The 22,941-nt window shown below is 53.0% G+C and overlaps 2 protein-coding genes across 2 annotated transcripts in view; one reads left to right on the top strand and one right to left on the bottom strand.

Annotated features, from left to right (window-relative positions):
* The window catches only part of LOC147646520 (uncharacterized), a 319,904-nt gene that overhangs the window by 244,637 nt on the left and 52,326 nt on the right, over window positions 1-22,941 (bottom strand). The window contains 1 exon segment of the mRNA XM_086873319.1: window positions 9,553-10,020. Coding sequence (XP_086729445.1) covers window positions 9,553-10,020 — 468 coding nt within the window.
* On the top strand, window positions 105-3,889 carry LOC147646530 (uncharacterized). The gene is made up of 5 exons (XM_086873370.1): window positions 105-327; window positions 687-1,455; window positions 1,909-2,016; window positions 2,646-2,820; window positions 3,348-3,889. The coding sequence occupies exons 2-5, from the start codon at window positions 1,428-1,430 to the stop codon at window positions 3,589-3,591; spliced, it is 555 nt and encodes a 184-aa protein (XP_086729496.1). The 5' UTR covers window positions 105-327; window positions 687-1,427; the 3' UTR covers window positions 3,592-3,889.

Raw genomic sequence — 22,941 nt, forward strand, 5'->3', positions numbered from 1 at the left:
GGTCACAGCAGCCTGTGGGGTGACAGCAGGCTGAGGTGACAGCAGGCTCTGAGGTCACAGAGGTCCCAGAGCCCCGTGGTTGCCCAGCACCACAAGGACCGAGCAGTCAGTCCTTGACCACGACTGTTGTGGCAGCAGCGGCGGCGGCAGCAGCGGTGCTGACATTGGGACAGCGGTGTCAGGACAGTGGTGGCAGCAAGAGCTGCAGGACTGGCAGTGGGCAAGGCACCATGGCCTTTGCTCTGCGCCTCCTCCTCCTGCTCCTCCTGGCAGTGGCCCTGCCTGACAGGGCTGCCCAGGCTGCTCCGTGGCGAGCAGGGCGAGCAGGTGAGCCGGCAGCCTCGGTCCCCCTTCCTGGGACAGTGCTCCCTTCTCCCTGGGAAGTGTTGGGGATGATTTTCCCCAGGGCTTCAGGGAGTGTTTCCTCTGTGGGAGGGACAGAGGCCTCAGGGGCCCTGGGCTGGTCCCACTGCCCCTCCAGGGATGTTGCACGGGGCCTGCAAAGAGGGTGGAGAGTGCCCAGAGCCAGCCCAGAGCTCCCCAGGCCACTCTGCAGCTTTGGCCATGTCCATTGACATCTGGCTCCTCCCACAGCCTTACCCATTCACCTTGCAGTGCCCAGTTCCCTAAAACAGAATGGGATTCCAGCACACCATGGAATGGTTCTGATCTGTGCTCCCTTCTAGATTGGGATCGTGACATGGAGTACCTGAAAGCCCTGGCACATAATGGTTTGAGATCCATGGAGAATGTTGGAGGCAAGTTTTCAATGTCCCTTTCTGCACAGAATAATCAGTGTCAAGGTGGCAAGAGCTCACTCATGTGCCCTTTCCCTTGAGAGTCTGAAGGTTGATGGATTCTGGAAACCTTGCCCTGCTCCCTTCTGGAGCCCTGAGTGATCCCACAGCATTGCTGTCAGTGGGAGGAAGGAGCATTTAGCTGTCAGTCCTCTTCCCATGTGCAATGCCAATGTCTCCTTCTGTGTGCTCTGTGCAGCCACGGAGAAGAGCAGAGAGGAAGGGGCCAGGCCTAGGGCTGTGTCCCAGGGCTGTGCCTTGTGTATCTCCTTTGCTAGCCCCAGGGAGCCTGAGCTGTTCTGGCTGCCACTGCCAAGCCCTGGTCCTGCCTGGGACTCAGTTCAGAGCTGCTGGCAGCTCCAGGGAGTCCTTTCTCCCCTGACTGCCATGCAAGGGGCTCCTTCCATCCCAGTGTGAGGCCACTGCAGGCACGTGGTCCCCCTGCCCCTGCTCCTGAGTGGAAGGTGGAGAGGAGGGAGTGCCTTGGAGGGCAGCAGTCACCCAGGTGCACTCACTGCCACTCTGGCCTGAAGGAGAAATGGAACTACTTTCCATTAAGGTCCTCCTAGATGGAAGAACCAAGACACAGAAGACAAGAAATCCCTGGAGGCATCCCAACTTCTGGACAAGATGCTGAGTGATCTGGAGAGACGCCATGGTGGGTCCATGTCCCTCAGCCTTCTCCTGAGACTCAGCAGCCGGGGGCTTTCTCTGCACATCTGGACACGCTGTGCCCGGCACAGCAGGAAGGGATCCATGGCAGCCTTGCTGCCCCGCTGCTGCTTTCATGGCCTGCAGGGCTGTTTCCCAGCCTGGCCTGGCTGCAGCTTCTCCCCAGCCTCTGCAGGAAGGCATTTGGCATCAGCTGACAGGGAGCCCAAAGTGCAGCAAGGGTCATAAACAACCTGAGATCCCCTGCAATTTCCCGGTCTTGGGCTAGATCAGGTGTAGGGACTGTTTGGAGGAGGGAGGGCCCTGGCCCAGCCCCAATAACCTGGCCTTTCCTCTTGATCCTTATCCATGATTTGACAAGTATTGCCTCCTGAAGATACCACCTCACCTAATGGCGAACAGTTCTATCTCATCCAGCTGTCCCTTTTCCTTTCTCAAGTGCTGGAGGAAATGTCTGTGCAGACAATGACATATGCTAGAGGAAGCAATGTCTCTGTGCCAGCTGCTGATGCAGGAAAGGAGGAGATGCCAGGCCCAGGCACAGGAGGTAATTGCTGTGCTGGGCTCTCCCTCGGCCAGGCTGTGTGCCAGCAACTCTTCCCCCATGGCTGGCCCTTGCACGGCTGAGCAGCAGCCAAAGCTGGAGGTGCTGCAGCTTCCAGGCCTCTGGAGCTCATTCCCAGCCCTTAGGAAAAGGGACTCGTTCACCAACATCTCCCTCCCACAGCAGCTGCTCCTGGAGCTGGCCCTAAGCATCCAGAGGCCCAAAATACAGGAGCAGCCCCGAGTGGGAGCCCTGCTGTGAGCCCAGGGCCACAGCCAGCCCTGGCTCCCAACTGGGCAGGGGCTGCACTGGCCCCTGACAGGGCCTGGCTCTGTCCCCTTGGGCTGGGGGAGCTGTCACAGAGCAGGGAGGGTCAGGGGTGGCAGTGGCTGCTCAGGGATGGGTTTGGCCCGTGTCCCTGGAAGGAGCCACTGCCCAAGCAGCTGTGCTGTCCCGGGCTCTGCTCTTGGCCTTCTGGGCTTTGTTGGGTGGCACAGCCTGTGCCAAGGGACAGCAAGGTGCCTGCAGGCCCCAGCTCTGGGGGAAACAGAGAACGTCCTGGCCGTATCCAGTGTGCTGCCAGCTCAGCCATGGAGCACAGCACAGGCTCACGCTGCCCATTGCTCCCACAGATGCGCTTGGCAAGTCAAATATAAATGCTGAGAATGCACCGAGCACCCCAAGAGTGTTCTGCCCGCAGGATGTGCGCAAGTCCTGCATGATAGGCACTGTAGTGACACTGTTCACAGTGCCCCTTTCCATGGTTCTCTGCTATGTTGGATTCCGGTGGTGGAAGGACAAGAAACGGTAAGTTGTTGTTCATCCCCACCCTCCAGCTTCTTGAAAGGCTGCTCATAGTCAGGAGACATTCCCAATGAGGCTGCTGTGGACTTGTGGATAGTCCTTGGTTGCCCAAATAACTCTGCTGAGAGTTCTGCTGCTGCCCAGGGCTTTCATTGGCCTCTTAAATGCTGGGCCTTGTCCTGGGGAGCCCGCTGGGGCTGCAGCCAGTGCTGGCTGCCACTGAGGCTGCCTGGCCAAGAGCAGCCCCAGGAGCAGCGGGCACAGGCAAAGCAAGGTGGGCAGGAGAAAGAGCGGGGACGAGATTGCCCTTGACAGGCAGAGGTGCTCTGGGGCCCGCTCCTGGCCAGGGACCCTGCCCAGAGCCATCCCCTGCTCGCCAGGGCCTTGAGGGGCAGCTGTCCAGCTGGGCCAAGCTGTGCCAGCAGCTCCAGCCGTGCTGGGGAGCCTTGGCAGCTCTGGGCCCTGCTGTGCAGGAGGGTCCCTGTGTGCCAGCGGCAGCTGGGGGCCTCAGCCACCTCTTCTCTCCACAGTTGCGCTGCTGCAGCTCCAGCTTCCCGGCCAAGAAGGCGCGACTCTCCCTCGCCCCCAGGGAGCCCAAAGACTGTCCGGTTTGACAGCTCTCAGACATGGCCTCAGAAGGAGGAATCGTTCCAGAAAGCAGAACACCAGCACTCCGTGCCTCCTCCACGGCCCCCCAGCCCGGCTGTGAAGCAGAAGCCCCCTGAGATCCCCCCACCTCCTCCCCTCCCAAGCCGGCCACCCTGGTCCAGCTAGGACTGAAAGTGGGCCAGCCACGGCAGGGCTTGGGCCACCAACAGCTTGGGCCATCTGCTCTTGGCTACAGATAACACGTTACCTGTGGGTAACAGCCAGAGGCAGTTTTCCTACTGTTTTACTTTCAACAGGGAAGGGCTGAAGATTCTTCCCATGCCTCGTCTCATCCTTCACTCTTTTGATTTTCATATAGCTAGGTGCTTGCTGAATCTTTTCAAAGAACTTTATTAACACTTCATGTTTTACCCCACCTAGCAAGGGAAAAAAAAAATAAAAAAATTCCTCAATTTAGACTTCATTTTTACTGTGGTTGAGCCTCTCAGATTTTGAGCAATTGATTTTCCATGGTACTTCTTCCCTTTTCCTTCCTATCTACCAAAAGTTCATCTGGACAGGAAAATCAACAGAATTACTAAGATTCACCTCAAAACCCAGAAGAGAATCTAGCACAAAATATTCTCCCTGTGTACTGCAAAACAAGAAATATTCAGAGGAAAATACTGTGGGAGCTGAGGCTCGTGGAACTCCCAGAATCCTGAGCCTGCAGAGGAGGCAAACAGCCCTGGCAGTGGCTGAGGGGAATTCTCCTCACAGACTCCTCAGAAAGTGTGTCACTTCAGGAGGGGAAAGCTTTTAAACTTTGCCTTACCTTCCTCCTGTGCTAAAATGTAAGGCTCCTCCTGAGAAAATACTGAGCTACAAACAATTCTCCATTCCTTAACAAAGCTACTCAGGTGCTCGACTTAAAGAGTAAAACTAAATGTGGTCAGAAATTTCCCATCAAAGCCCATTTGCAGAGAAACCCCACCATATGTGAGCAAATATTTATTAGCACGAGTTCACCCTAAAGATTGCTCCTTTTTTGTCCCAGAGAGAATATTAGAACCATTTGCTCTTGACAGGACTCCTTGGATGCCCCCCAGACCTGGCTCCTCGCCAGGCCTTGCCTGGGCTGTTCATGCAGCCGGGTAGCACCACCTGACTTTGCCACCCTGTTCAGACCTTGGGCATGGCTGGTGCCACCATCCCCTCTGGTGCCACGGTCCCCTCTGGTGCCACCGTCCCCTCTGGTGCCACGGTCCCCTCTGGTGCCACAGTTCCCTGCTGGCTTGTGGCGTGTCCCTGCTGCTGGAGGAGTCCTGCTTGTGCTACTGCCGGCGTTCAACAAGGCCAGTGCTACTCCCCAGCCAAAGAGGGACTAAAGTCACTGCTTTTGGCAGCTCATTGGAACGAGTTCAACACTTCCTCATCTCTATCACAGATAAAAACCCACATACTCCTAAAACCCACATACCAGTATTATAAACTCACCCAATCTACAAAGGTGAGGAGGCCTGAGTGAACAGAAGGTCGGCTTTCAAGCACATTGGGTTTTTAATTTAGTGGAAGCACTCAGCTGTTCACTTATTTGCCAGACTGGATTGCGTGATGCTATTCTTTTGCTCATGTTAAAGAGGAGTCAGGGAGAAATTAGCTAAGAAACCAGAAACATTTGAGGCTCAGGCCTGGCACACAAATAGAGCAGGGTGGCACCTGCCCGCTTTTCCCGCATCCCTTTTCCTGCCGGACAAAGGCGGATGGAGCTCTGCTGGGGGCACCATGGAAAGGGTTCTGATCTGTTCTCCCTTCTAGATTGAGATCAGAACATGGATTATCTGGAAGCCCTGGCACATGGCAGTTTGAGATCCATGGAGAATGCTGGAGGCAAGTTCTCAGTGTCCCTTTCCACACAGAACAATCAGTGTCAATGTGGCAAGGGCTCACTCACATCCATTGCCTCCTGAAGATGTCACCTCCTGTAATGGTTAACAGTTCTATTGTTGTGGTGTGTTTTGTTTGAATGGTTTCTCCCATTATTCCCCTAAGTCATTGGTTTGCTCCTAGTTTGTATCCTCCTACTGACCTATCAAATCCTGCCTCAAGCCCAGCCCTTGTTTTCGAATGTTCCCCATCTGTCATTACACCCATTTGTCAGTCTTCCCTTAGGCCAGCCTCCTACCTGAACCACCCCTCTGGAAATCCCCTGATCTCCAATGCCCCATTGGCCCATGTGACCCACTCTGCTCCCCTTGTTTCCCCTATTGTATTGTTGAATGGAACCTTCCACTCCTCCCACAGCTTCTTCCTATTGGTTAAAATTTTGTACCCTCCCTCTGGCCTCCCCCATATAAAAACCCCCCCACACAGTTGTGTTCTCAGTCTTCAGTCCCTGGACCCTGCAGTGGAGTAAAAGCCTTTGGAACCCATACTGGAGGTCTCCTCCTCATCCTTGTCTCCACCATGTGCCTACCAATATCCTTGTGCCGTGGAGCATTTGCTCTAAGCCGCACCTTGGGTCACCCCGCTGCCGAGTGTCACGATCCCCTAACACAAGTGGGAGTCGTGAGAGGTTCGTTTGATCTCAGAGTGCAAAAAGGACACCAGGGGATTTCAGTTTAAATCACAACAGCAATAATGCATCTTTATTTTAGTGCCAGCAACATGGGTTATGTGATAGGTGAGAGGGGGAGAGAAGGAGAGAGGGAGAGAGGGGTAAAGAGCCAATGTAAAGAGAGAAAAGAGGTGGTTATAGTTACCAACAGACGAGACAGGGTCACTGGTGTCTTCCTCCGTGGGGAGATCTCTCTCGAAGAAAGTAACTTGGAAAAGTCACTTTTACAGTCTGTTTCAAAGCGAGGGGCAGCTGGCCAAGAGGTGGGGAAATTCCCAGGCTATTGTGATGAGACCCCTTGCTCTGGGAAGCAGGTGTAAGGTATAGAACAGGCCGCTCCTTACAAGTCCCTGCTCAGCAGCAGGAATGAAGGCAGTGTACCTGGACAGCACAACAAGCACACCTGCAAACCATCACCTGGCAAGCTTCCACCTCAACCAGGCCAGAACCCCTGCACAAAGTCCCTTGGGGTCTTCAGGGTCTTGGTCTCTGTTCTTGTGATGGTTGTGAGGCAGATGAGGGAAACTTCAGACTGTCTCTTACACCCTAGTAACCCCAAATGACACCAATGAACCCAAATCACCACAAATAACCCCAAATTACTCTAAAGGACTCCTCTGACCCCACACCTGACCCCAAATGACACTTCTGGCCACACACCTGACCCCACAGGACACAGACATTTACCCCCTGCTGAGCTCAGTCCTATACAACCCCAAATCCTTCAAAAATCCTCAAAATTTGACCCTGGGAACATCCTAGATGAGCAGGGTCAGTTCCAGTGCAATGAGGCCTTTGTGCCCTTCTCGGCCAGTGGGCACCCCAAAAATCCCATAAATCCTTGGGGTGAGGTCCTAAATCCTTCTGGAATCCCAAAAATCCCCAAATTCCTTTGGGGTGTGGCCCTACATTCTTTTGGAATCCCAAAATTCCTCGGGGTGGGGACCCCAGACCCATTTGGGACCCCCACCCCTGAAACCCCCAGACCATTTTTGGACCCCAATCCCAAAGCTCCCAGACCCTTTAGGGACCCCCCAACCCTTTTTGGAGTAGTCCAGACCCTCTTGGAACCCCAGACCCTTTTGGGATCCCGTAGCCCCCAAAGTCCCCAGACCCTTTGGAATCCCCTAGGCCCTTTTGGGATCCCCAACCCCTGAAACCCCCAGCTCCTTTTGGGACCCCCTGACCCTTTTGGGATCACAGACCCTTTTGGGACCCCCAACCCTTTGTGGTGGGGCGGTGCTGACGCCCCCTCCCCACAGGGCAGCAGCTGTGCCTGGGGGAGGCGCTGGTGCGGGCAGAGCTGTTCCTGTTCCTGACCTCGCTGCTGCAGCGCCTGCGGCCGCGACCCCCGGCACCCCCCGAGGAGCTGCCCACGGCCCCCCTGGAGAGCGGCTGTGCCAACATCCTGTCCCCCTTCCAGCCCCTCCTGCTGCCCCAATGAGACCCCTCCCCAATTCCAGACTGCTCCCCAAATTCAGGAACTGCCCCGGGACCGGGACCCTTCCCCATGCCTGGAAAATCTCCCCCCAGATCCTCCCCAGATTCCACTCCCAACATCCCCCTCGCTTCCAGCTCAGGATGGTGCCCTGATTGAGACCTCTCCTCAAATCGCACTCCTGAGATGCCTCCCCATCGCTGGAAAATCTCCCCAAATCCAACCCAAACCCTGCCCCAAAATCGGGAATCCCGCTTGAGACCCCTCCCCAAATTCAGGCCTCCCCAAAGTGCCCCTCCTCAATGGGAGCAGGACCCCTCCCCATCAATGGAAATTCCCCCAAACCAAAAAAATTCTCCCCAAATCCCCCTTACCAAAATCAGAACTTCTCCCAGGACCCCTGAATTTCCCCCTAAAACCACCAAATTCCTCCCCCAAAATCCCAAAATTCCTCACAAATCCCCCCCAAAACCGAAAACCCCCCATACACCCTCAAAAGTCCCAGATCCTCCCAAGACTAAAAAATTTCCCACAAAACTCCAAATTTTCCCAAAAATCCCAAATTTTCCCCCCAAAATTCTCCCCACCCCCTAAATTTTTCCCCAAAACCCCCAAATTTCCCCCCAAAAACCCCAAATCCTCCCCCTAAAAAACCAGAAGTTCTCCCCAAAACACCAAATTTCTCCCCCAAACCCCCAAATTCCCCCCAGTTTCCCAAATTCCACCCCAAAACTCAGGAGATCCCCTGCAAAAAACCAGTGACCAAGAAGCCCCCCAAAATTGCAACTCCCTTCCTCAAAAATCACCAAAAAGCTGAGAACATAAATTTTTTATTTCACATTTTTCGCACTTTGGGTAGGGGGGGAAACCCCAGATTTCCTGGGATTTTTCCCATTTTTTTGGGGATGGGAGTGCCCCCAACTTTTCCAGCACCCTTGGCGACACCTCTCCAAAATTCCTGCCCCAGTCCCCCCAAATTAAATGCACATAAATAAAAAGAGGGGAAAAAAAGGGAAAAAAGGTAAAAATAAAAAAAAAAAAAAGAAAAAAAAGACCACCCCCACCCCATTTTGGGGAAAGGGGGACAGAGGAAAAATTGAGGGAGGGGGTGATTCCCCCCCAAAGAAATTGAGGGACCCCTCAAAAAAATTGTGGGAACCCTCTCCAAAAAAAGCCCACTTTGAAGAATGCCAAAGCCACCAAAAAATAGAAAAAAAAAAACCAACAAAAAACCAAAAAACAAAAAAGGATAAAATTTGGGGGAGAACCCCCAAAAAATGTGACAAAAATGGGGGAACCCCTCCTTGAATCCAAAGAATTTTTTAATTTTTTTTTTTTCCCAAAAGCAGCAGGTTCTTGGGAGTGGCAGGGGAGGAGAGACCCCCTCCAAATTCCTGGGGCTGTCCCTGAGATCCAGCCGAGGCACCTGGTCCTGGAGGGGGACAAAAAGGGCATTTTAAGGAAATTAAAGGAATTTTGGGGGACTTGGGTGAATTTTAGGGAATTTTGGGGGGCTCTGGGGGCAGGTCTCAATTTTGTGGGGTCTTGCGTTCCGGGGCCGCAACATCATGTCCACGGAGGCCACATTTACCAGGAACCAGTCGGGGACACCAACGAGATGGGATTCTGCTCAGGAAACCATTTATTCAGCTCAGGAACAAACTCAGATCCAGAGACATCCCCAAACAGAGGCAGGGAGATGGGGTTTGAGAACCAGGGTGGAGTTCAAGGTCAGGGACCACTGGGAACACAGCAAGGGAAAAACCCCAGGGGCCCAAACCCAATCAGAAATCCCTGGGCTGTCACCTCACAAGGGGCCCAGGATGGAGTTTCTTCCTGGGCTCGCAGGGCCCAACCTTCGAGGCAGAGGCTTCCCTTACCAGTGCCTCTGTTGCTGTTGGGTCAAGTTAGAGATCTGGGTGAAGCTCTTCCCACACTGGGGACACTTGTAGGGCCATCTCCAGCGTGGATACACCGGTGCCTGACAAGGGTGGAGTTGTACTTGAACCCCTTCCTGCAGTCAGGGCAGCGGAAGGGCCTCTCATCTGTGTGAATCCACTGGTGCTGGAGGAGATGGGAGCTGGTCTGAAACCTCTTCCTGCATTCAGGACACTCATAGGGCCTCTCCCCAGTGTGGATCATCTGGTGGATGGTCAGTTGGGACCTCTGGCTGAAACCCTTCCCACATTCCCCACACTCATAGGGCCGTTCCCCAGTGTGGGTCCTCTGGTGGATGGTCAAGTTAGAGCTGTGGCTGAAGGTCTTCCCACATTCCCCACACTCATAGGGCCTCTCCCCAGTGTGGATGCGCCGGTGCCTGATGAGGGTGGAGTTGTGCTTGAAGCCCTCCCCACAGTCAGGGCAGCGGAAGGGCCTCTCATCCGTGTGAATCCGCTGGTGCCTGAGGAGATGGGAGCTGCTCTGAAACCTCTTCCCACACTCAGGACACTCGTAGGGCCTCTCCCCAGTGTGGATGCGCTGGTGGATGATGAGTTGGGAGTTGCAGCTGAAGCCTTTCCCACATTCCCCACACTGATAGGGCCATTCCCCAGTGTGGATCATCTGGTGGCGGATCAGGAATGAGCTCTGGCCTAAGCTCTTCCCACACTCCAAGCACTTGTAGCGCTTCTCCCCATCCTGAAGCTGCTCATGGACCACCAGCTCAGAGCCCTGGCTGGATCTCCGGCCGCCTTCCCGGCACAGGGTGGGTCTTTCCTCCTCAGAGCACCCTGGGCTGGCTTTGGAGCCCCTCCTCCTGCGGGATCTCTGGGGATTTTCCTCCCTGTTGGATTCCTGAGCCATGGAGCTGCTCAAAACAGCCTCTTCCATGAGGTTCTGCCGTGGGGATTTGTCCTCCCTGGTCTCCATCCTCAGCTCCTTGTCTGGGGGAGGAAGGACAAGGAGAGGATGGGATTTGCCTCCGTGCCAGAGGGAAGGGGAAGGAGATCCCCCCAGTGCGTCCCTGGCAGGACGGCGTCGGCAGCGGGGTTGTCCTGCAGCCGGGGGACAGGCTGGGCTGGGAGATGGAGCAGGAGAGAGGGGGAAAGCGGCACTGACTTCCTCCTCACCTGCCTGGGTGTCCTGGGACGTCTTTTTCTTCCTCACAGCCTCCTCCTCCATCCAGCCAAGGTTTGGGAATGGGAAATCCTGGTTTGGGGAAAAATACAATTCATGAGCACATTGGAATAGGGGGTTCCTCCTGCCCAAGGCCCTCTCTAGAAGTCACAGGGCACCTTGTGCCCATATAAACCTCCTAAACACCAAGATTCAGTCCTGAAAACGCCTCCCAGGAGTTCCCCATCTCTGGTCTCTCCCCTTTGCTGTTCATGGGTTCCCCCCTGTTCCAGCTGCTGGGGGTCACGCTTGTACTGTGGGTCCCCCATCTACTCGGTCCCTGCCCTCCCCTTGCTTCTGAGAGTGCCAGGAATCCAAAAAGTTCCTCTCATTTCTGTCTCAACATTTAGGGATGTTGGAGGTTTTTGGGGTCCCAGGGTCCCTTCTCCCCTTATTCTCTTCTTGGGGGTGCAGGTGGTCCATGGAGACCCCCCTGACCCCTCTCCAGGCTGTTGAGGGTCTTGTGAATTGTGGCACTCCCCTTCTCTGGGGGTCCTGGGGGACACAGGGCTCTGCTCCTCCAGGCTGCCTCTGCCAGCAGCTGCCACCAGGACCCCCCAAGGGGCATTTTCTGCTCAGCTTTGGAGTTCTTCATTCGTTGAACATTCTCCCCAAAAACCCAACCCAGGGACCCCCCAGGATATCTGGGATGAGCTCCCCCTCCCTGGTCATTGCTGGGATGGGGGGGGTGATGATCCCACGGGTGGGGGACTGTGAATTTGGGGAATGCTGGACTGGGATATACTGGGTGTGACTGAGATAATACTGGGATAACAAGCACCTGACTGGGGTTACTGGGAGTGTCTGGGAATGGCTATGGACATGCTGAGAACAACTGGGATATACTGGGAACACACTGGGAACAACGGGAACCATGCTGGGGACAACTGAAAGCAACTGCGCGTGACTGGGACCATGCTGGGAGGGGATGGGACTATACTTGGAGCTACTGGGTGCAACTGGGATCACACTGGGAGAAACAGGGAGCAACTGGAACCACGCTGAGGGCAACTGGGATCTAACTGGGATCACAGTGGAAGCAGCTGGGCCATGCTGGGCAAGACTGGGACCATACTGGCAGCAACTGGGACTGCACTCAGAGTGACTGGGAGTGGCTATGAGCAACTGGGAACAGCTGGAACCACACTGGAGGCAACTGGGAGTAATTGGGACCCTGCTGAGATGGACTGGGACTATTCCAGGGACAACTGGGATCATACTGGTAGGAACTGGGAAGAATTGCAACTATTCTGGGATCATACTCAACTGGGATCATACTGGGATCACAGTGGGAGCAGCTGGGTCCCTGCTGGCTGAGACTGGGATCCCACTGAGGGTGACTGGAATCATACTGGGATTGACTGGGAGTGGCTGGGAACAACTGGGATCATGCTGAGAGCAACTGGGAGGAGCTGGGAATGACTGGGAGCGTGCTGGGGCTGACTGGGATATACTGGGAGAGACAGGGAGTCCCAGGGATCACACTGGAGGCTACTGGGGTCACACTGGCACTGCCAGGGAGCAACTGGGGGCCACTGGCCTCATACTGGGAGTGACTGGGATCAGACTGGGAGTGACTGGGATGAGACTGGGAGTGTGAAGGAAACTGGAAAATTGGGGAATAAAATGGGAAAAAAAGCAGGATCAATAAAAGGAAAATAGAAGGGAAAAATCAGGGGAAAAAAAGAGAAAAAACCAGGATGAAATAAAAAAAAAAAAAAAGGAAAAATCAGGAAAAATTTGGGAAAAAAAGAGAAAAGTCAAGGAATAAATGGGAAAAATTGAGGAAAAAATCAGGAAAAGAAAGTGGAAAAAATCTTAAAAAAAATCAGGAAAAATGGGGAAAAAAATCTGGACAAAATAGGAAAAGAAGAAAAAATCAGGAAGAATTGGAAAAAACCTGAGAAAATCAGGAGAAAAACTGGGAAAGAACTTGGAAAAACCAGGAAAATAAAGAGGCATAAAATCTAAAAATAGTAGAAAAATAATGGGAAAAAAATTGGGAAAAAATCAGGAAAAACTCAGGGAAATTTGAGAAGAAATTGGGAAAAAGCTAGAAAAAAAATGGGAAAGGAAGATAGAAAAATCAGGAAAAAATAGGAAAGGAATGGGAAAAAAAAAAGTGAAAAAATGGGAAAAATCAGAGAAACATCAGGAAAAGAAAGCCAAAAAGACCCTGAGAAAAATCAGGAGAAATCAAGAAAAAATTCGGAAAAAAATTTGAAAAATCAAGGAAAAAAAAAAATGTTTGAGAAAGCTTGCAAAAAAATCAGAAAAAAAATGTGAAAAAAAAAAGAAAGATCAGGGGAAAATCAGGGAAAAAAACAGGAAAAGGATTAAAAAATCTGTAAAAAATCAGAAAAAAATAATGAAAATTTTCAGGAAGAAAATGGGGAAAGCCAGAAAAAATTGGGAAAGGAGAAGGGATAAATCAGGAAAAAAAATTGGAAAAAAATTGGGAAAAATGGGTAAAATCAAGAAAAGAGAGAAAAAAGAAACCTGGGAAAAAATCGGGAAAAATCAGTAAAAAAATTTAGGAAATACAGGGAAAAATCAGGGGAAAATGGGGGGAAATCAGGAAAAGAAATGGTGGGAAAAATTGGGAAAAATCAGAGAAAAAAAATCAAGGGAAAAATGACGAAAAGAAACTGGGGGACAAAACCTGGGAAAATGCTGAAAAAATTGGGAAAAAGCCAGGAAATATTTAGGAAATGAACAAGCATAATTTAGGAAAAATTTGGAAAAAATGGGGAAATATTGGGACAGATCAGAGGGAAAAATCAGGAAAAAAAATGTAAAAAATAAGTAAAAAAAAATTGTGAAAATTGAGAGAAAAATCAGGAAAAGAAAAAGGGAATAAAACCTGAAAAAAATCAGAAAAAAATTGAAAAAATTGGGGGAAAATCAGGGAAAAAATTGGGAAAAATCAGGGAAAAAATGTGAAAAAACAGGAAAATCAGGAAAAATTGATAAAAAACTGGAAAAAAATGGGAAAAATTGGGAGAAAAAGGAGGGAAAAAATCAGAAAAAAAGCAGGGGAAAATTAGGAAAAAACTAGGAAAAAACAGGAAAAAATGGGGAAAAAACTGGGAAAAAATCAGGAAAAAATGGGGGAAAAAAGAGTGAAAAAATTGGGAAAAATATTGGGAAAAAAACCTGGAAAAATCTGGGATAAAACGAGGAAAAGAAAGAGGAAAATAATCTGGAAGAATCAGGATAAAATGGGGATAAAAAATGGGGAAAAAATGGGAAAAATCAGGAAAAAAATGGATTATATCCCCCTATCCCATTTTTCCATGGAATTTTAGGAATTGCCTACCTGAGAGATTGTAGAAGAATTTCCAGACCTGAGAATCCAGGGAGTGGGCAAAGGTGGAATTGCAGATGAGCTACTCCAGGTTTTTTGGAAGACTGATGGCTTGGTCCTCTTCCAGCTTCCAGAATATTGGGATGAATCCCACACCTCCTTCTGGCTGGAAATCATGGAAAAATCATGGAAAAATCATGGGAAAGCTGTGATTTAAATTCATGGAATTTTGCCACCAAAGCACCCTTTTTTCCCCACCAAAATTTCTATTTTTTTTCCCCCAAATTTCTATTTTTGGGATAATTAAATGGGGAAGATAGAAGGAAATGGAGAAAAATAGGACAGAAATGGAGGAAGAACGTGGAAAAGTCGGGGGAAACTACAAAAATATGGGGGGGAAATGAGAAAAATGACAGGAAAAATGGAGCAACAATGGGGGAAAATGGAGCCAAAATGGGGGAAAAAATTGGAAAAAAATAGGGAAAAATTGGGGAAAATGGGATGGAAATGGAGGAAAAATTGGGAAAAATGGGAGAACGAAATGGAAAAAAACTGGGATAAAATTGTGGAAAAATGAGATAAAACCAGGATAAAAATGGGGAAAACTGGGGTAAAAATAGGAATAAAAATGGTAAAAATGTTGCAAGAATGGGGGAAAAATGGAAGAAAATGGGGAAAATAGGAGAGAACATGGGGAAAAAAATGGGGAAAAATGGAGCAAAAATATGGTAAAATGGGGAAATGGAGAAAAAACAGATTAAAAATGGAAAAAAAAATGGGTAAAATAGGAAAACCTGGGGAATAATTTGAGTAAAAATGGAGGAAAAACAGGAAAAAAAATCATAAAAACTGGGAAAAAATGAGGAAAAATGAGATAAAAAAGGGAGAAATGGAGGGAAAAAGGAAAAATAGGAAAAAAATAGGGAAAAATAAAAAATAGGATAAAAATGGGGAAAATTGTTATGAAAATGGGATAAAATTAGAAAAAATAGAGCAAAAATGGGAAAAATTGGATAAAAATGGGGGAAAATTGGATAAAAATGTGGAAAAATGGGATAAAATGGAGACAAATTGTACTCTAATAGGGAATGACTGGGAGTGATTTGGCTTATCATGGGGCGCAGAGGAAACTGGAGCCACACGTGGGGAGCAACTGGGCTCATGCTGGGAGCAGCCACTGCCGGCACCGGGAGCCCCGAACCCCTTTCCCGGCCATGCCGGACCCGCATCCCCCCGGCCCCTTTGCCGGGGCTCTGCCGCCACCGCCACCGAGACCCCCCAAAAACACCTCCCGGGGACCCCCGGGGTGCCCCCGAGGGGCATCTGCGGCTCGGCTCTGGAGCCCTGCCATCCCCAAACATCCCCCCCAAAAACCCCACAGCCAGGGAGCCCCGGGGTATTTGGGGCGAGCTCCCCCTCCCCGGGCACCTGCGGGATGGGGGGCGATGGTCCCGAAGGAGCTGCAGATGCAGAGAGCGGGGAGCGCAGGTGGAGCCTCCTCTGCCTGCTCCAGCTCTTCCTCCTCCTGCTCCTCCTCTTCCTCCTCCTCTTCCTCCCCCTCTGTCCCTCCTCTGTCCCTGTGCGTGGTTCGGAGCCCTCGGGTGAGCGGGGCCGGGCCGGGACACGATGGGAAAGGGCTGGGTCCCCCCCAAACCGAGCTGGGGGCAGCGGAGCTTTGGGGGAACAATGGGAACGGGGCGGGACAGGGGAACAGGGGGAGGTGGGAGCACTGAGGGTCCCCCAGTTCACCCCAGGAGCCCCAAGCCCCGTCCCAGCCCCCCCAGTTCCCCCCGCAGCCCCGGCTGAGGGGGGCTGAGCCCAGGAGCCGCCGTCGTTCGGGGCTCCCCCGAGTGCAGGAACGGGAGAGTTCCCGGCTCGGGGAGGCCCCAGCACAGGAGGGGATCTTGTCCCTCTTCCAGGGCCTTTCGGGGTCTTCAGGCCCCTCTCAAGAGGAGTTTTTCTCTTTTTCAGGTTTTTTGGGGGGATCCCACCACTACAGGGGTGTTTTTTCCTCCCCATTTTAGGGTGTTTGTGCGGCCGCAGCCCCACAAGCCCCTTTTGAGGGGGGATCATGACGGCTTTAAGTGACATTTTTAGGGGTGTCCCCACCCCAAGCCCCTGTAGGGGATGTTTTCTCCCCCAGGGTGGATTTTGGGGGTTCTCTCTACCATGGCCGCTTTAAGGGCCCCCGGTGTTGTCGGGTCCCACTGTAACTCCTCTTAAAAGGGCAACACCGCTCCCGTTGGTTCCGGCAGTGGAGCCCGGGAGGGGTTGGGGGTCCCGGGAGGGGTTTGGGGTACCTGGGTGATGCCGATGGAGATGATGGGGTCTCCATGCTGGGTGCAAACCTTTGTGAGGGGTTCCTGGGGGTTTTCAGAAGTTCTGGGTGTTTTTGGGGCCATGGTGGTTTCTTGGGAGTTCCCAAGGGGGTTTACAGGGGTCCTGATGGGGGAATTTGGGCGATCCCGGGAGTGGAATTTGGGATCTCAAGGTTGTTTTGGGGAACCTGCTGGTGATGGACATGGGGACCCCATGACAGGTATGAACCTTCTCAACGTCTGTATGGGGTTTTGCGGTCCTGGGGACTTTTTGGAGCATCCAGGGCTGTGTTTGGGATCAGGGGAGGTTGGGGTGTCCCGGGGGGTTTGGGGGTTCTCGGCAGGTTTGGGGGTACCTGGGCAATGCGGGTGGCAGTGCTGGGGACCCCGTGCCGGGTTTGAACCTTCTCACTGCGCACGGGCAGCGTCAGCGTGTTCAGGGAGATCCTGGGGGGCCCGGGGGGTCACCCTAAATCCCAGGGACCCCAAATGCTGAGGGACCCCCCGAACTGCCCTCACCGCTGGATCTGCTGCAGGCAGGGGGGCACCAGCACTCGGCCCCCACCCTCCACCATCACAGGGGGGCTGTGGAAGAAATCTGGGGGTGCAGGGACAGGTCGGGTGGGACCCCCAAAGTCCTGGGGGAGGGGACACGGGGGGACTCCCTTGAATTCCCATTGTGAGGGTATGAGGGGGGACCCAGGAAGAGTTTGGGGGGCTGGCTGGGTCATGGGGAGACCGCCAGGAATCTTGTGGGGGTGGGGATGGCAAGGACCAGGGTGATCCCCAGGATGGGGTTGGGGGGAAACCGGACTGGGGCTCTCATGGCAATGGGATGGGAAGATCTGCCCATGGAATTCCATGGGAATGGCATGGCAGTGAGATACATCTACAGAGTTCCCATGGGAATGGGATGTCTGAGATCCATCCATGGAATTTCCATGGGAATTCCCACGTTCCCAAAATTTGCCCTCCCAAATCCCACATTCCCATTCCCATATTCCCATGGGAATTCTGCCCTCCCCACCTTTACACTGCAGCACCTCCCGCCCATATCTGACATATTTCCGGAGACATTCCCTGCAGCTGTGAGCCAGGGAATTTGTTAATCCCTCAGCCTGGATCTCAGGGATCCCCATGGCGGTGCCACAGTTGCCATCGCAGCCCCACAGATCCCCCAGCCCCGGCTCCCCCCGCTCAGCCCCGCTCTGGCTGTGCCGCTGCTGCAGCATCTGCAGCTCCGCGCTGGCCCCGTGCCGGTGCCGCTCCTTGTGCCGGCCCTGGCTATCCCAATATCCCAGCCCTGGCTATCCCAATATCCCCCAGCCCTGGCTATCCCAATATCCCAGCCCTGGCTATCCCAATATCCCAGCCCTGGCTATCCCAATATCCCAGCCCTGGCTATCCCAAGATCCCCGCCCTGGCTATCCCAATATCCCAGCCCTGGCTATCCCAATATCCCAGCCCTGGCTATCCCAATATCCCAGCCCTGGCTATCCCAATATCCCAGCTCTGGCTATCCCAATATCCCAGCCCTGGCTATCCCAATATCCCAGACCGGGCTATCCCAATATCCCAGCCCTGGCTATCCCAATATCCCAGCCCTGGCTATCCCAAGATCCCAGCCCTGGCTAGCCCAATATCCCAGCCCTGGCTATCCCAAGATCCCGGCTCGGCTCCGCCCGGCCCCGCTCGCTGCGGCGGCGCTGGAAGGGGATCCCAGCCAGGGACCCCATGGACATGGACTGCGGGAAGCCCGGGCCGGGCTCCGACAGCGCCGCGTGCAGGGAACGCAGGGAGAGGAGAACTGGGGGGACATTTGGAGATTTGGGATCGGGGGGGTCACGGCTGAAGGAAAGGGGGAACGGGGAGAGCCGGGAAGGGCATTTGGGGATGCCAGGAGTGACAAAAGGGGAGGCTAGGGCTGGCTAGATGTGGCATGGCTGGAGTTCAGGGCGTTCCTGTACCCAGGAAAGGGAGCTCCAAGGGTCCCCGCTGTCCCCATTGCCAGGACAGGGCAGGGAAAGCCGGGATGGCTGGGAATAGGGGTCCTGGGTGTCCTGAGCGCTGAGGAAAGGAGGGGCTGGCTGCTGGGAGAGGCAGGAATAGGGGTCCGGGGGGTAAATGGGTCAAGGAGAAGGGGGCTCTGGGGGCTGCGGGAGGTGGGATGGCCGGGAAAGGGGTGCAGGCGTTCCTGGTGCCGGATAAGGGGGTGCAGGGTGGGACCCACGGGCGGGAATAGGGGTTCGGTGGGATGGCGGCGGCCAGGAATGGGGGTTTAGGGGCCCCTCGGCGCTCCGGAATGGGCGATCAAAGAGTCCCGGTGCCGGGGGTACCCCTCACCTCTCGCCGCCCCCCGGGAGCGCCCCCGGCCCCAGCGCTGGAGCCATCGCGCTGCTCCGCTGCGGCCCCGCTCACAGCCCCGGCCCCGCCCCCAGAGCCGCCTCCGGCCCCGCCATTGGCGCCGCTCTTTGCTGCCCGCCAGTGACAGCCCGAGGCTGCAGTGACGTCACCGGTCGCCGGGCAGATCCCGGCGGCGCAGGGCGGCCAAGGCGGAAGCGAAAGTGCCCGAGGGAGCGCGGGGGGAGGGGACGGGGCAATTCCAGGGAATTCCCCTGGATCCCCTCCCGGGATCCCCCGGGACCCTCCTCGGCCGCGCACTGCGGGACCCCCGGGACAAACTGGGCTGAACTCCCGGGCCCTGCGCCCAAACTCTGCCTGGAACCCGCCGGCTTCGGCCCAAAGCGGGGGAAGCCCCGCCATCCGCGGATCCCATTTTTCCTGCGGCTGCGGCTCCCCAGCCCCGGCGGAGCAGGAGCGGGCGCTGGGAGCCCGAGCCCCGATTCCCGATCTCCTTCCCTCTCTCTCTGCTGCTCTCTCCCTCTCCTTTGGGTGATCAGAAATGCCAGAGCGGCTGGAGAGCCCCGTGCCCAGCTCGGCTTTCCCTGGAAAGGGAGGCCTGGGGGTGCGGTGCCCCGGGATGGCCGGGAATGGGGCTCCGGGGGTCCCCGGGCTGACGGAACCGGGGGATCCAGGGGCTGGCAGGGGAGGATCCCCGGGAAAGGGGGTGCAGGGCGCTGTTGGTGCAGGAGAAGGGGGTGCAGGGGGTCCCGGAGCTGGGGAAGGAGATGCGGGGGGGTCCCAGGGCCCAGGAATGGGGATCCAAGGGGGTCCCAGGGGGGCTCCCCAAAGCCCCTCCCAGGGCACAGCAGGAGCTGGGTCAGGAGCTCTGGCAGAGACAAAAGGGGGTGAGCCCAGCATGGGGGGGACATGGGGGAGTCACAGGCACTCCCGGGGGGGGGACACGACCCCCGGGGACCCCTCCTCACCTTCTCCCACGCACCCCAACAGAGCCCCTAAATGGATGAGCAGAGCTCGGTGACTGCAGTATGAAACTTGTTCAGTGGCACAGGAGGATTTAGAATTGAGGACAGGGGAAGGGTTTAACCCAGCCTCCTGTTTGAACAGCCTGGAGAGGGGGCTGGGAAGAAACCCATGCCTGCATTGAACTGAGAGAGATCCAGACCCGGGCTGGGAGAGATTTGAGACAAACCCACTTTTGGACTTTGCTGTCCACAACACCCTGTCACATAAAGGTAAAACCTTACAAAAGAAAGGACTTGGAAAATCATGGTTTAGGAGGATTTGTTGTGTGAGCTTAGTGTAGCTAGCAGCTGGCCTGATAAGTTCCCAGGCAAAAACATCTTGAGAATGAAAAGTTTGTTAACATAACAAACTATTCTTGGGCAGAAAAACAAGTGCACCTGTAGTAACAAGGGATCTGTCCCATGGGAATCAGTAGAAAAAGTATGAAAACATTCTTAGAGAGAAAAGTTTGGATTGATGTGTACACTCACCATTACCAACCAGTGAACTGAGTTCCCAACCAACTGGAATTAAGCATGGAGCCTTCTGATAACCATGTAAATATAAGCTGTGTGCAATAAAGCTTTGGCTGTGGTGGAAGAAGAAACAGGTGTCATTGTCCATCTCTACTGCGACACACCCAAGCAGGACATCGGGTCCTGCCGAAGCAGTGGAAAGAAGCAGCTCTGGTGGCCAAGTGGCACGGCCCATTCCAAGTGTCCCTGAGCACAGAAACAGCCCCAGCACAGCTGAACACGGGGGGACCCCTCAGCCTCGGCTCAAGGGCTCTGCAGCCTCGCAGATTTGGATTTCCCGGCTGCAGTAGGAGGATGGGAGCCGCCCCTGAGCCTGCACTGAAGGCAAGGCAGCAGCAGCCAGGGCTCCCCAGCGGGGGAAGCCCCTGGGGCTGCCCACAGATCCTCTGCTGAAATCCTCGGCCTGGGCACCCTCCTTTGGATCTCCAGCCCCTGCGGGACAATCCTGGCTGGCACTGCTGGAGCTTCAGGGCTTTCTGTGCCTGCCCTCGCCACAGCTGCTGGGGAAGGCACCGTGAGACTTCCACTCTGGCTCTCAATTACACTCACACTCTGGGCTGGCTGGGATTAGAGTACTGGAAAATATACCAGGTGTAAAATTATTCTTTATTTGATTTCTCCAGTTAGGCTTGGTTTGCATTTGCCTTGTGGAAAGGAATTTTAAAGGGTTTTTTTACGGGATGTTCCACCACTCAGCAGAGATGAGCTTAACATCTCAACAGACTGGGAAGAGCCCAAAAGATTCCCACAAAGACAACGACCATCAACAAAACATCAAGGCCCAGCAGCAAACATCAACCAACATCTACCCCAGACACTGCCCTGGCACAGCTGGAGACACCTGGTCTGGAAAAGGCTGAGCAGGAAATCCAGGAGTGCAGACCTAATTCACATCAGAGGCACAGAAATCCGGGTGCAACAGGAAACCAAACACTAAGGACTCCACAACTTGGAATGAACACTAAACTAATGAATTTCTATGGGTTCAGACTGAATAAAGTTTAGGAAATATCTAGTAAAACTCCCATGTCATGGAATGATTTTCTCTGCACATGCAGACTATGTGTGGTTGAAATGATTCTGTTCAGAATCAAGTCATGCCTTATTTCCCTAATGACATTTTGGAGAGTTTTTACTTTTCACAGTTTCAGTGAAAGGATTACACCATTAGAAGAATTTTTTGTAATAATTATTTTATAGTGTCAGTTCTGTTTGGGCCAGGGGTTTGAGAATCAGTTTTTAGTCAGAGGAGAAGAAAAATAAAACATTTGATTGCTTTCTAATTTTTGTTTTTATGTTTGTGCATGGCTCTTAGTGATGACAAAATTATGGTATGGGTTTTTCCATGTTCACCTTTAAGCTGCATTTTGAAAAGTAGAAGAGTTTGAAAAGCGGCCCTTTAAAAGGTAAACAGTTAATAGAAAATTGTTTAAAAAAACCAAAAAAACCAGATTGTGGCTGCCCTGGAAGAGAAGCTTCATTCCAGGGAGCCAGGAGAGGAGCTTTAGAAATGCAAATTACCACCTCTGGGGCAAAGCCTGGACAATGTACCAGGGTCTTCCTGCCTGGGGGAGGAATTGGGCTGAATTCCTCTGCCCCTCACCCCAAGCTCTGCCTGGGGGCACAGATGGAATTTGCACAGCTAAAGGCAGAGCCCATAGTTAGGATATCTGACTCTGCAGCAGAAATTGGTTAAGTTGAAAAGGAAAATGGCAAATGGAGATTGTTGTGAAAACTTCACTATAAAAAATGGGGGAGAATCATCCCACTCCCCACCTCAACTTGTGCTCTCACTTTCTATGTTATCCAGGGTGAATTAGAGCACTGGGGTTTTTTTTGCTACCACAAGTTCAGGGAAATCAGTTTGGAATCCAAGTATGTGCTGATTTAATTAGAGAAAAGCCAAAAATTGATGCAGCCCTGGTTGGAGGGAGCGCCCAAAAATGGGGAAAAGATGAACGGCCACCAGAACAAATCCTGCAACACCATGGGCCAGCCCCGGGGAACCCTAATGAATTCATATCAGGAGCCAGAGAACCCATTTATCATTTCCATGGCATAATTAGATTACAGGATGTCCTCAAAATAATCCCCAACCAGTCAGCTCCAGTTCCTGACTTTCTTCCCAACCAATCCACTCAGATGAGGAACACAACATTTCACCATGGGATGGAGTCAGATTATCTTTTAGCAGAAAAAGGAGGCAGCTTGTGGAAAATTAAATGATGTTGTTGGCAAATAGATCACAAAGGAAAAGTGGTGAAAGAGATAACAAGGAAGTAAGAAAGCAGTGTACTGGTCCAAACATGAACAGATGGGAATGGAACACATCTCCATGTTTGCCTGGCAGACCATGGGTTAAACGAATGCACTTTCTCCTCTTGTGTTCTACAGCAACTCTCATCTTTTCACCATGCACACACCTTGCTGAGTGCAGCTCATTCAGCAGCTGAGCAAGGGGATGCAGGGGGCAGCCAGGCCTCCTGAGCCACAAACGGCTACAAAAGGACAGCGAATGAGGGCACTGAGAGCAATCCCAAAATCAAAGAACAACCAGGAAGAAAAAACAGAGTCAATGAGTGAATCTGCTTGCAGATAGGGCCATGGACTTGCACATACGGAAGCAATGGGAAAAAGCATCAGTTTCAGAAAATGTTACTAATTGACAAGGACCGCTGCTCTGACAAAGTCCCGCTAAATTCCTGAACTTCCAGAAGAACAAAGACTTAACAGAGCCATCAATATCGGATGTTATACAAAAGTGGTGGGTACATATTAACCGGGACATGCAGGAGGCAGATGGGGAAGTCTGAACCTTCCAAGCACCTCCGCCAGTGGGG

Source organism: Cyanistes caeruleus, unplaced genomic scaffold (assembly GCF_971803275.1).
Source record: "Cyanistes caeruleus unplaced genomic scaffold, bCyaCae1.hap1.1 HAP1_SCAFFOLD_94, whole genome shotgun sequence".
Classification (NCBI taxonomy): Eukaryota; Metazoa; Chordata; class Aves; order Passeriformes; family Paridae; genus Cyanistes; species Cyanistes caeruleus.